Genomic DNA, 14,050 nt, shown 5'->3' with positions numbered 1-14,050 from the left:
CCCAGAATGTGGATCCGGAGGCAGGTGCCCAACTCCGGGAGATGGGGGCGGAGCTACGCGAGATGGGGGCGGAGTTACGGGCGTAACGGGGGGCGGGGCTCTGCGTGACGGGGGTGGGCTCGACGCGCGGTGCCGCCCCTGGCCGGGCGTGGGCGGGGCTGTGGCTGGAAACCGGAAGCAGCCGCGGCCCCAGCTCTGGAGACATGGCGGGCATTAAAGGTACCTCTGCAGCCGGCCGTGGCCGCGGCTCGCCGGTCCTGTGTGAACCTGGCGCTGTGCTTCCAGCGCGTGGGCGGGAAGCGGCCTCCCCCATCCCGCCGCGCACCCCGCCTCTCCGGGGGGGGGGGGGGACGCGCGCGCCCACCCCCTGTCGCGTCTTCTTGGGCTGCGGGTGGAGGGTGGGTGCGTGGGGCACCGCAGCCCCGCGTTGTTTTGCTTGGTCACTGGCAGGGCCCTCGCGGGGAGCGGCGCCAGCCCGGGGGACCCGGGGAGCATCCTCTCCCGGCTCCTCCTCAGCCTCTTCGGAAGGTCTCCCCATCCCACCCCTTTGCACCACCGAGTCTTTAAGGAGGTTCCCACTTCCTGACTTGTCCACCCCGGCGCCCCTTCTCCTTCTCTTCCTGCGGCTCCGCGAGCCTTTGTCTGCAGTGCTCTCGGCTTTGGGACACCTAATCCTCTCGCTCCTTGGTGATTTTTTTCCAACGAGGCCGAGTCCACTGCAGGCGGGTGGGTGTTCGTGGAAAGCACCCAGAAAAGCTGCATTTCTCGTAATCGTGGAGAGCCAATTAGGTGGAATTTTATCGCTACTTTCATCTTTCTTTGGGCACACAAGAAAGGGGTGTTTTGTGCAGTGTGTATTTTTGAAGGGTGCGGTTGATTAAAAAAAAAAAAAAAGGAGGGGTGGTGTGGCTGATAAAACGGGGGTACCAAGAACACCGTTTCCCTTATCTGTATGCCTCCAGAGGACTGGGGGATGCCAGTGTTGGGAGAGGTGATTGGAAGGTTTCCTGTTATTTTTGGGAGGAAACCATGAGATTCGTAATCTTTTGAATAGAGGGCATAACTTGTTTCTTTGCTGGAGTTCCTATTTTCTTTAAAATGTGTACCCAAAGATCCCCCCCCACCTGCTAGTAAACTTGTGTACCACGTATTTTTGCACGCATGGGTATGTTCACCGTGAAATTTACACCTGAGCGCGTGAGCTGTTGGCAGCAAATTTTATCATCATTTCTGGGTGACCTTTTATATTCGACATCAGTTTAGTGAACATGATTTATCTGGACAGTGACATTGGAAGCCAGTGGAAGCCAGTGCTGGAGACAGTTGACAAAGTTAGTATCTGTGTTGCACTGTTTAGTCATGCCCAGAAACTATCAAGTAATAATGTTTATGTATGAATGTGTTAGCAATGGTGAAGGAAGCTAGGTTTTGACATGGAAAAGCATTAAGGGAAGGCAGCATTTGTAGTGAATTCGGGGATTACTGCCTGCCCCAGACTTGGCATAAAAAGATACATGGGGAATTGTTGGGCAAGGGAGTTGGAAATAGTTACTATGTTCCTAGCTAAGGCATGCTCAGATACAGTGGGAGCACAAAGGTGGTGTTGTGGTGGAATCATGTCTCTCAAATAGATGCGTTCTGACTCCCCAGGGCCTGTCAAGGTGACTTTTTCTGGAAATAGGGTCTTTGCACATGTAATCAAGTTAATACTGGATTTGATTGGGCGCTCACCCAAGGGCTATTATAAGAGAAATTTGGACGTGGAGACATGTAGGGACAGCATAGAAAAACAGCATATGAAGTTGAAGGCTGAAGGAAGAGTAAGGCAGCTGCAAGCCAAGGAGCAGCAAAGGTTGCCTGAAGCCACTGGAACATGGATACCATGATGGACACCAGACACCTTCCCGACACCGTGAAGCCTTCAGAACTGGAGGAAATGAATTTCCGTTGTTCTGAGCCACTCACGTTGTTACTACACTTGATCTTAGCCAAAAGGCCGAGAAGCGATACATTGTTAATAGCAGCCCTAGTAACCAATAGAGATGGGATCGCTTGGCCCTGCTTTGGGGACGAGGAGGACCATTTCTACAGAAGAGGCAATCCTTGAATGGAAGCGAAAAGGATCAGTAAGGCTTCGCCTGGCAAAAGCTGGGGTGAGGATAGAGTTTATTCCAAGTGGAAAGAACAGCATGTGACACAGAGCAGAGGGCATGAAAAGAGCACGCCTGTTCTCTTCATCTGTGTTGTTAAGACTGGATCTTAATGGGAGAGTGGTAGGCAGTCCAGAACAACGTGTTGGCTACGGAAGCAACTGCCAAGGGGCGACACCAGCTTTGTATATTTGAGAGATCACTGTCTGCTGTGTGGAGGGTGGATTGGCAGAGAGGCTTAGAGCCAGGCATGGGATGATAAGGGCCTTCTCTAGGGCAGCAGCAGAGGGTGCAAGAGAAGCAAGCTGCTAGAAAGCAGGTGGCTTACACAAACATTTATTTTCTTAGTTCTGGAGTTTGGGAAGTCCAAGATCAAGATGTCAGCAGATTTGATGTGAGGGCCTGCTTCCTGGTTTATAGACAGCTATCTTCCTGATTCCTCACATGGTGGAAAGGGTAAGGGAGCTCTCTGGGGTCTCTTCTGAGGGCGCTAATCCCATTGATGAGGGTTCTGCTCTTGTGGGCTGATCTCCTCCCAAAGGCCTTGCCTCCCAGTACCATCATGCTAGACCTTAGGATTTAACATGAGTTTTGAGGGTTGAGGTGAGGCTGGAATACAAGCTTTCAGTCTATAGGAGTGAGGTCTGGGAGGTTAAGTCACCTCGATTTGCTGTTTTTCTGAAGGACATAGTACAATGATGGTGTTGGTGTTTCAAAGTAGAACCTTCAAAGGGAAGAAATGTATGTGGTGGGGGAGGGAGTAGGGATGTTCACATCTTGGATTTGAGGTCCTTGTTGGCTACTCAGATGGAGAAGACAAAATTGGAGTTGGAGGTGCAGCCTTTACGTGGCCAGACCCTTGCAGTGCTGGGGAGCTTTGGGTGGAACGCTTTGTTTCAACAAGAGTATAGAGTGAAAAAAGATGAAGTTGGAATACTGATTTGCTCCAACTTTAAGAGGAAGAGAGAATGCAATTTCTGGGGGGGGGGGGGGGGGGGGGGAAGAGGGGGGGTGGCTAAAAAGAATCAGCCAGAGATACACAATTGTGAGCCTTGAGGAATTGGTGACACAGACCAGAAAGAAGAGGTCTGCAGTCCCTAGCTTTGAAAACTGTCCTGGAGGAGGGAGCAGTGCAGATAGATGGTCAGGCACAGGGAGGGGACAAAGACAACTAGGAAGAGATTCTCCTTAATGAATCAATATATGAAAACTTACTTTTGTACATTTTTCTTTAAAAAGTGATACCTACCAAATGGAAAAATATACAAATTAAAATTATTCTTTCCTTTTCCTCTAATTCCTACATACTTCGAGGTGTTTCTTAAAAGCACTTTGGCACCTTCCTATAAAACATTCCTTCCAAATCTCTTAATGTAACAGTAAGCAGTGAGAGTGTTGGTTAGTTTAATCAGTGACTAATTTTGAGTGTTGTGTATTTTTTTCAGAAGGATATTTGGATAATATAGTGTCCTATGCTTCTGATTTATACCTTTTCAAAGAACATTGCTAAAATGAACTGATACATCCATCAACATTTACTTATTGAATCCCTCCTTTTGCCAAGCACTTTACATAGATTATCTCATTTAATTGCTATAAGCTCCCTAATAAGGTGCTCCCATTATACTATTTTACAGGTGCGAAATCAGATTTAGAGAAGTTTAGCTTCTACACAAGTGTACACAACCAGTTGACAGAGAAGATTTGAACAAATGTTGGTGACTCAGAGCTCAAGAATTTTTTAAAACACATTAGCAGCATAAGGACAAATGTGTTCCTCTCCTCTCAGAGATTAGTGTCCTAAAGATGCCAGGAATAAATATTTTATTTAGTAGTTGAGGATAATTTTCTATGGGGAGGCAAAAATGACCAAAGTGTATATATTTCAGAGAAACAGTTTTGTATATAATTTAAGGAAAGAAGGTTTTAAACGTTTAGAAACTGTCAGAATGAAATGACCTGCCTCAAATGACCTAGTGAGTTTCCTTTCACTGGAGTTGTACAGACTGGCTGGCTCCCCTCTTCTGACAAATATAGAGGGAATTAATACAGTAGATAGAAGTTGGGTACTGGAAATTCTTGAGACCTTTCTCCACCTAATGATTTCAAAGTGGTGGGCATAGGCAATGATATGCTAGTCGAATGTAACATCAACTAATGAAATAAGTAAATTGCTACATTTGCTTAAATTGTGGACTTAATTTTTTTAATTAAAAATTTTTATTGAGATACATTCACATACCACAAAATTATCCTTTTCAAAATGTTAAATTTTTTGTTGTTTTTTCTTTTAATATATTCACAACCATCACTACTATCTAATTCCAAAACATTTCATCACCCCCAAGAGAAATTCTGTACCCAATATAGTCACTTCTCATTCCTCCCCTCCTACCCCAGCCCCTGGCAACCACTGATCTAGAACCTGTAACTCTTGGCTTTATCTTTCACAGCTCTTGTGTTATTATCCTTCAGTGGGGCTATTGGACTGACATTTCTTATGCTGGGATGTGCCTTAGAGGATTATGGGTAAGTTATTTAAAAAAATATTCTTTTGTGTATTCGTCACTATTTTGTATGTATGTGTCATGAGTGTTAGGGAGTTTGGTCAGTTTAACACCAAACTCCAACCAATGAGTTAGTGAAGCCCGAATTATGAACCCAATCCCTTCATAGGTCAGTTGTACCTATGAAGAGAAAAGCTTTTTTTAAAATTGATATATTCATTTAATTTAATAAACACTTACTGAATACCTTCTCTGGATCAGCTGGGAATGCAAGAATGAAGAGACAGTGTCCTAGCTGGTTTGATTCAGTAGATAGACAATCAGTCTGTAAACTGAAGGGTCTCGGGTTCAATTCTGGTGAAGGGCATATGGGCGGGTTGTAGGCTCAATCAATCCCCAATATGTGCAGGAGGCAGCCGATCAATGATTCTCTCTCATCATTGATGTTTCTATCTCCCCCTCTCTCTTCCTCTCTGAAATCAATAAAAATATATTTAAAAATAAAAAAAGAATGAAGAGACATAGTCCTGTCCTCAAGAGGCTTACATTGGGTGAGAGACAGGTAAACTATCTAGTTAGTAAGACAACTGTAGTGGAGATATGGGAAAAGTACAGTGAAAGCTTTGAGAAAGTACATCAGAGTATCAGAGTTTTCCTGGGACAGTTGGGGAGGGCTGCACAGAAGTTGTCTTTTTAGCCAAGACTTGGTGGATAAATGAGAGTTTATCAGGAGGAGTTGCGAGGGAACAGTTCAACAAATTTCTTTATTCACAAGTATTGGTTGAGTGCTTGCTGTTTTCCTGCTGTTGTTATGGTAACTGGGGATCCTGTATAATAAAAGAGAAACGTAAACTGATCGTACTCTGCTATGCTCATCAGCCAATCAAGAGTGAGCATGCAAATTAACCCAACAAAGTGGTGGGTTAATTTGCATACACAGGTGCCATGCAGAGAAGAGCAGAGTGGGAGAGCTGGCAATAATGGAGCAGCTTGGGGCTTGGGGAACTTGGCAGAGCGGGAGGCCATGGGATAGAGACAGAGCAGGAAGGGAAAACCAAGAGCGTGGGGAGCAACAGGAATGCTGGGAATCATAGTTCAGGTGGCAGATGATCTCCTAGACCACATGTGTCAAACACAAGGCCCGCGGGCCAAATCCAGCCCGCCAGGCCTTGCAATGTGGCCCGCACCGCGCTGTCATCACTGCACTCCGCTGTCAGTTTATGACATTGTCAGTTTATGACTGTTCAGTAAACCATTCGGCCCGCGATTTAGGCTGGATTTTAGATTTTGGCCCCTTCTCTGATTGAGTTCGACACCCCTATCCTAGACACTAGAGCAAAGTGGGCCTGGAGCAAGTTACTGTTACAGTGGAGGATGGAGGGAAAGCAAAGGTGAGAGACATAAGTAAAATCAGAGTGTCTAGGAATAATTAAAGGGAAGATATCCTAAAACTTCCAGGAAATCTCCATTAATGAAGAAAAAAAAAAAAAAGCCTCTATTATTCTGTGAGCAACAAACCATTCTGGGCTGAAGTCTCAGACAATTTGCTCATATGATTGCAAAGATAGACAGAAACTCCCAGATTATAGAGGGCTCCCTTGAGGGCTCCCAGATTGGAGAGGGTGCAGGTCGGGCTCAGAGACCCCCACTACCCCTCCCACCCCTGCACACATCTTCATGCACCGGGCCCCGAGTTAAGAAATAAGAAAACACGAGTCCTGCTCTGTTGGAGTCTGTATTTCAGAGGGGGAGACAGATGGTAAACAGATTTTGCAATGTGCATGCTGCCCTGGTTGGTGCAGATCAGTTGGTTGAGCATTGTCCCATGCACCGAGAGGTTGCTGATTTGATTTCTGGTCAGACACGTGCCTGGGTTGTGGGCCCAATCCCCAGTAGGAGGGTGAAGGAGGCAGCCAATTGATGGTTCTCACCAATGTTTCTCTCTCTAAAAATCAATAAAAAATATTTAAAATAAAATACACTTGCTATCAGAGGTAGAAGTATTAAGAATAAAGGGTAAAGGACACAGGGGATGGTGGTTATTGTACTGAAATGTTGAACCATTGGGGATGGGACAATATAACCAGGAAATATGAATTGAGACCAAATTTTTCCATAAGTGAAGATTAGATAAACGGAAGTAAGGTCTTATGGGCCTTCATTACAAAAAATACTCTGGATCATTTCTATCCTGTGAACTATCATGATCCAAGTTTTGCCGTTTGTTTCATTTTTCTGTCTTTTTCATTTATTATAACACGTATATAGCTCTACAAAGACTATTATCATATACATCTTCATTAATCATAAGCAGTTGGACTATTAGCAAAACCCAAAGAACAAATATATTATTATAACATATCATTAGCATACAGGTAAAAACAAACAAACAAATTGGTTTCTGAGTTTAGCATTGATCTGAAGATATACAGACACAGGCCTTGTCAGTGTTTTGGGATACCTGTCTATCTCTGATGTCAGTGGCTTCTCATTCTAGAGGAGTCTCTGATGTCTGTTGTAGGCGGAGGCAAGTATCAGAGATGGCTAGATGTCTGTTCGCTGTTAGGTGCTGATAAGGTCCCGTCCAGTGAGGTTGGAGAGTGTGTTTTATTTGATGTCCTCTCCAGTAAACTAGGTGGTAGTTAATGATTCTTAGTCTTTGTCTTCTGGTTGCTTCCTGGGAAAGGAAGTGGTTACCTATTTGGCATTTTCTGGTAGTGACTTTATCAAACCTTGACAATAGTGTAAACTGTCTCCTTTCAATAATGTCAGCTCATAAGTTCCTTCATCTAATCTAAGTCCAGCTTGAATGCACTACGAGGCATGAAGGAATGTATAAATACTGAAAAAAAATGTTGTTTTCCAAGGAGCCTCAAAGAACCAAGTAGCCATGTTGGGTTTCCCATATCCCCAACTCTTCATTTTATTTACAGCCATTTTTCACCCTGGTAGCATACCCTAGAAGTCTTTATCACTTACTTTACAATTAAATAATTCCCATGCAATTCAACATAAAAAAAAGTCCTGATTAGTTTAAAACATCTCTGTTGTAAGAAGAGAGAACAGGTCTTTTTTAGTTGTCCCAGGGTTCATTTTGGAGCACAGTAAAGTTGATATTTTAACCCTTACAACCTTAATTTCCAGTGAAAACTAAGAAGTCAAATTTATGAAGACAGTTTATAAACTCTAGAAACATTTCATAGATGTATAAGTCAATTATTAACATGGACTTATTTTTATAAAACCCTGGATAAAACATAATATAACTGTATTATATTTAAAATACCAGCACAAAAGACATGTCAGTTCTACTTAAACCATCAGGATTAAACTAGCTTTTATTTACTAAGGGTTAATCTTAGATCATGTGAACTTACAAAGCATCTGAGTTAGTTTCTATACTTCTGAGAATTTTGAAATACCCAATCGCAAGTGCTTGCCTTTAAATTAATTTTAATAATACCATCCAGAGGTGGAAAATTATCTCACATTTTCAGTGTTCACAGGTAGACACAAGCAGAGACCTTTGGCTATGAGAAAAACTCACTAGTATGTGAAAAATCAGTTGGACCCAAATTTTGTTTTGAGGCATTTATAATTTATATTGTTAATGTAAGAAATGTTTAAATCTGTGGAGAATTTTTATAAGTCTTTATTTAAGCCAAAACTGACAACAATTGCTGGAAAGTAAGATCTGAAATGCTTGGAAGAATAATAGTTTTTGCAGTTTCTTTTATGCATTTAACATGTAAAGAAAATTACCTGAAGTTGGGAGAAAACAAGATTATGAGCTCTCTTGAGGGGAGCTATGCTTATTTCAAAGGTGTATTAACCTAGATGCACAGAAAAATAGACAGGGCTTGCTTAAGGCAAAGATAAATCTTTCACTAACGAAGTTATATGCTGCCCAGGCAGTGTGGTAAGTGGTTGAACGTCGACTCATGAACGAGGAGATCATAGTTTGATTCCCAGTCAGGGCACGTGCAGGGTTGTGATCTTGATCCCCAATGGGTGTCGTGCAGGAGGCTGCCGATCAATGATTCTCTCTTATCGTTGATGTTTCTATCTCTGTCTCCCTTCTGCTTCCCCTCTGAAATCAATAAAAAACAAACAAACCACATTTGAAAAAAAGAAAGTTATATTCTTGGAGCGTGACTACCCACCATGACGGCTCATTTAAGATTTTATGATCAGATCTTCCTGTGAGATTATTTTTCATCACTGAACTTGTAAATACTCCTCCCCACCCTTTTTTTTTTTTTTTGTCCACAATGGCTTCCTGTAAAAGGGAACATAGATTTTCTTCAGAAAACTTATTGTATTCTAGGAAGAATTGAGAGCTCTTTGCTGTGGATATGTCAGGAAGCAGCTGGGTCTAGTCCAGTCCTTTTTTCCAATCTGTGTCTGTTTCCTCACTTGTCCAATAATGGCTTTAAACTAGAAAATTTCTAAAAAACAAAACAGAATCCTGACAATATTGTTTGGTGATTCTTTTTGAAAAAGAAAAGTTCTTATTGAGTTCAGAGTGGAAAGAAGAGGGAGAGAGGGAATCATTGATTGGCTGCCTCTTGCTGGTCCCCCCACTGAGAATCAAGCCTGCATCCCAGGCTTATACTCTGACCCAGTATCAAACCATGACCTCCTGGTTCATGGGTCGATGCTCAACCACTGGGCCATACTGGCTGGGCTATTGGGTGATTCTTGAAATATACTGTATTTCATTAAAAATAATATTTAAAATAATATCAACTATGAAACAGTAGAATGTCTTAACTGTAACTTTTCTTTTTGCATTTCTCCTGGTTTCAACCAACAGTGTTTATTGGCCCTTGTTCGTCCTGATATTTCATGCCATTTCTCCCATTCCACATTTCATTGCCAAAAGAGCAACGTATGACTCTGATGCAACAAGCAGTGCCTGTCGGGAACTGGCATATTTTTTCACTACTGGAATTGTTGTTTCTGCCTTTGGATTTCCTGTTATTCTTGCTCGTGTGGCTGTGGTGAGTTTTGTTCTCTATTGTTTTGCCCAGTTGTCACTGCGTTTACTTCAAAGGCCTATGTCTGGACCACAATTTCATTTGCATTGCTTAGACTTCATACTCAAAGCCAGGCATATTTTCAGTCAATCTAGTCTACATTTTAGATCTACCTAACAATGTCTTGACCATATTTGCAGAATGCTTTTCTTAGTTTCTCTTATAACTTTTAGCCAGGCCAAATGACTTCTTGCTTTTTCTACTTTAAGCTATTATCTGGAATTGTTCTTGAGTCCTTGCCTTTTATCTTAATGGCAGTCCATAGAGACTACAATAACAATACTTTTCTAGTTTCAAAATGAACATATAAATGAGTCTTGATCACCCAATTTAAATATTTGTGGAGTGGGAGTTTTCCCCCCACCTCCAACGAGCAATTTCTAACACCAGCTGGGCGTCCAACAATTCATCTTGATTCTGACACTGTCTCTCCCGAAATAGTACAGTATTAGATGCCACGTGTTAAGGGTTTAGTCCCACAAGACTGCTCTCTGTTTTAGTTGCCAATCAAAAGTCCAGGTTGTCACTTGAGTTTCTGACTGGCTATAAATCAGAGGTCCTCATAACCCTTATCTTCCGTTTAATTGATGTGTTCACAGAATTCAGGAAAGCCATTTACTCACTACATTACTATCATACTTTAAATATGAAAAGAACAGCCTGATGGGAGAGCTGCTTAGAAGAGTTTCCGGAATGTTTCACTCTGCCCCAATCACCAGCCTAGAAGTTCTTCAAATGCCTTCATTTTGGGTTTTTATGGAGGCTTTATAACATAGGCATGATCCGTCAAATCATTGGCCACTAGTGATTGAATGAATCTCCATTCCCCCTTCCCTTCCCCAAAGGTCAAGGGAGAATGGGGCTAAAAGTTTTATTCCTCTAAGCACATGCTTGACCTTTCTAGCAACCAGCTCCCATTCCTTGGTGCTTTATAAAAGTCACCATCTATATAATAAAAGCCTAAGACGCTAAGTGTCCAGTCTTCTGTTTAACCAATCAAAGTGTAATATGCTAATGATATGCTAAGGCCCTTCAGCTGCTCACTATGATGTGCACTGACCACCATGGGGCAGATAGTCGACCGGTCAACCAATTGCTATGACGTGCACTGACCATAGGAAGCAGATGCTCTGACTGGTAGGTTAGCTTGCTGCTGGGGTTCAGCTGCTCAGGTCTGAGCGAGATGGGCTGGATATGCCCTGGAGTTCTCCTGCAGACCTTCCCCAGCTGGCTGACCTCCTGCATCCCTCCCTGCCCCAATTGTGCACCAGTGGGATCCCTTGGCCTGGCCTGCGCCCTCTTGCAATCTGGGACTCCTTGGTTTTGGCCAGATCCCGCAGGCCAGGTTAAGAGACCCTCCTGGTGTAGGAATTAGTGCACTGGGCCTCTAGCATTAACATAATAAAAGTTACCTTTATCACTGTTATCACTTAGGAAATTTTTAGTGTTTTAGGTGCTATGTTTCAGAAAGGAGATCAAATATGCCCTATCTAATAAAGAGGGAATATGCTAATTGACCCTCATGATGTCACCAAGATGACAGTGCCCACAGCCAATAAGGAGGGAATATGCTAATTGACTGCCCCACCCTCAAAGATAGTGGCCACAAGATGGTGGCGCCCAGTCCCTCAGCCCTGCCTGCCTCCAGAGTTCCCCAGTCCTCTCAGCCCCCCAGCTGCCCAGGGCTGGCCCAAGGCACAGGCAAGCCTTGGATGGTGGCTGCCCAGCTGCCCAAGGCCACCCGAGGCTCAGGTAACCAGGGCCGGCCAAGGCTTGTGATGCTGGCAATGGCAGCAGCAGAGGTGTGATGGGGACGTTATTATAAAACACAGTATTATTATAAAACACAGTAACACAATATCATATCAAATTCTTCTTCAGTAGGATTCTGGACACAATTCTCAAGTCAACACAGTAGGTATATGTTGAGGGACAACTAACTATATAGCTATTAGGAATAGAGTGAATAAAAAACACATCTTGGGTATATTTATTCCATTCTTTGACATTCACTGTCTTTTATACTCTTTATTTTTTTTAATGGTGATTTTTTAAATGGTGATTTTTTATACTCTTTGTTTTTATTTCCCCAATTACATACTGTTTCAATTTCATGAAACTTATTGGGACACTGAATATCAGATATGTACAAGTCTTATTTATTCGTTTAATAAATATTTTTGTAACATTTGCTATTTGTCAGACACAAAGAATAAGAACCAGATGCTGTCTCTGTTCCCAAAGAGCACAGAAACTAGCCTGATGGATAAGCTTATACTAAATGCACTGTGTGGTAATTAAAATAGTATCAGAATGCCTTGAGAACACTTGGAGAAATACTAACTGGCATTTGATGTGGTTTCTGGTAAACGGGGTTTTGATTTGGTAAACAGGTTTTGATTAAAGTAGGCTGTTAAATGGAATGACATCCAACTGTGGAGTATAGAGCAGTAGTCCAATATGATGGAGCAAAAGGAGTAATTGAGATTGAGGTTGGAAAGGTTGGTGAAGCCTGATCAGGAAGGTTTGGAATGTCCTACCAGTCTGAACTCTTTCCAGATAATAGAGAAGCATCAGTGGTGTTTGAATGCAAGATTGTCATGACCTTATTCTTTTTATACCTCAGGCTAAGTGCTTCTTAAATTTTTCTCTAAAGATTTGTATTTTTACCTTTCATTACCGCATCATGTTATATGAAGCAACTTCCATTGATGTTTTCTATTGGTTAAATTAAAACAAAAAAATGCCCACTAGAGGGTACTCTCATCCCCAGCTGTACCTCTGTAAAATCATCTGCCACGCTGGAAAGCTATTTTCATGTGCATGCAGATTATTTTTAAAAATCTTTTCTTGCCTAGAAAAGAAACAAATCCATAATTCTCTAATTCCTGTTTTTGTGAAAGAAGGCAGTGTGTATAGAACTTTCAGTACCCAATGTTGCAATTGGACTTTTTATAATATGCTGCATGTATTTTACTTCAGGCCATCATTGTCTACTGAAAGCAAGTAGAGAAATATGTCTAATGGAGAAAATGTTACGGATGATACTAGACTTAATTAACAAGCATCATGAAGTAATTAGACTAATTACTGAATAGTTCACTGTCTCTTGCCTGTTACATTAAGCCTTTTAGCAGTTTTATGTAATATTTCATTGAATTTTTCTAATGCAGAAAATAATAGACTTGCAAAGAATGTAATATGATGAAAGTAAATATTTAATCCTTTTTTCTTGTGTTTCAGATCAAATGGGGAGCGTGTGGCCTTGTTCTGGCAGGAAATGCAGTCATTTTCCTTACAATTCAAGGTTTTTTCCTTGTATTTGGAAGAGGAGATGATTTTAGCTGGGAGCAGTGGTAGCACTGTATTCTGATAAAACACATTTAATTTCTTATATTTCATACTATATGTGTGTGCACATGTGGCCTTTTGCTATGAAATTCAATATGCTGGTTTTTTTTTTTATACTTTTATATCATGTTCACTTTAAGGACTATTTGAGAAAGATTTGTTTTATTACCAGCAAATAGACCACTTCATGTACTCAAGTTGAATTATGTTACTTGGCTGTTTATATAGTCATGGTGCTCTCAGAAAATACGTTAACACATTCTTGTAGCCAGCTATTCACATATGCAATGCACCTACACCTTTGGCCTGGGGATGTGCTTGGACAGGAGCAGGTCTCAGTTCTGCTCAGGATTTCAAGATACACTGTGGCCAAGAGAGACAGAGGCGGCTCCCTCTTTGTGTGGTAGACCCAGCTTCTCAGAATGTGGTCCATAGACCAAGAGCATCGGCATCTTCTAGGCATTTATTGCAGTTGCAGAATCTGAGGCCCCACTCCAGATGCATTTTGATGAAACCCCCAAGTGAGAAGTGCTGTCGTAGATGACTAAGTATTCCTTTTCTTCCCCCTTGCTAATTCCCTTAACCTATCTGGGTGTTAACTGCTCATTTATGAAAATTGTTTCACTGCCCACATGTTGAGGCCTTGTTCAACTCTCTTCGGTATTTGTGAAATGTCCTCACCTGCAATGTATAGGCTGTTCCTCAAATTTATGAAGTGTTCTCAGGAACCAGTCCCTGCTTTAACAGTGTCCCTTTATTATCTGACACTACCGTCCCATTCCTTCCTGTGCCGCTCCTCCTCCTCTCCCAAACACACACTATCAGCAGTTCTGATTGGTCCTTGCTTCTTCATGGCTCTGGTCTCTCCTTTCTACAGAGACATGGAACCAGGTAAGCAAGCAAAGGGTGAGCTGCTTAATTTTCCTTACATGCTGATCTACTTACTGTCTTTTATGTCCTGTAGGACTTTTTATATAGATAGTAACACTTTAGGCCACTTTTA

The 14,050-nt window shown here is 42.1% G+C and overlaps 1 protein-coding gene across 1 annotated transcript; it reads left to right on the top strand.

Moving 5' to 3' along the window:
- Positions 1-108: 108 nt before the first annotated feature.
- On the top strand, positions 109-13,067 carry LEPROT (leptin receptor overlapping transcript). Its single transcript, XM_084871391.1, has 4 exons — positions 109-219; positions 4,604-4,679; positions 9,474-9,660; positions 12,940-13,067. The coding sequence occupies exons 1-4, from the start codon at positions 204-206 to the stop codon at positions 13,054-13,056; spliced, it is 396 nt and encodes a 131-aa protein (XP_084727517.1). The 5' UTR covers positions 109-203; the 3' UTR covers positions 13,057-13,067.
- Positions 13,068-14,050: the final 983 nt, after the last annotated feature.

This window comes from Pipistrellus hanaki, assembly GCF_964339955.1.
Source record: "Pipistrellus hanaki genome assembly, chromosome: 2".
Lineage (NCBI taxonomy): Eukaryota > Metazoa > Chordata > Mammalia > Chiroptera > Vespertilionidae > Pipistrellus > Pipistrellus hanaki.
This window is presented reverse-complemented; position numbering and strand designations above follow the sequence as displayed.

Bases quoted from the DNA above. Each gene is read 5' to 3' on its own strand.
- LEPROT (XM_084871391.1), top strand. The intron at 4,680-9,473 runs GTAAGTTATTTA...TTCAACCAACAG, and splicing joins TGTGCCTTAGAGGATTATGG to TGTTTATTGGCCCTTGTTCG. The intron at 9,661-12,939 runs GTGAGTTTTGTT...CTTGTGTTTCAG, and splicing joins TTCTTGCTCGTGTGGCTGTG to ATCAAATGGGGAGCGTGTGG.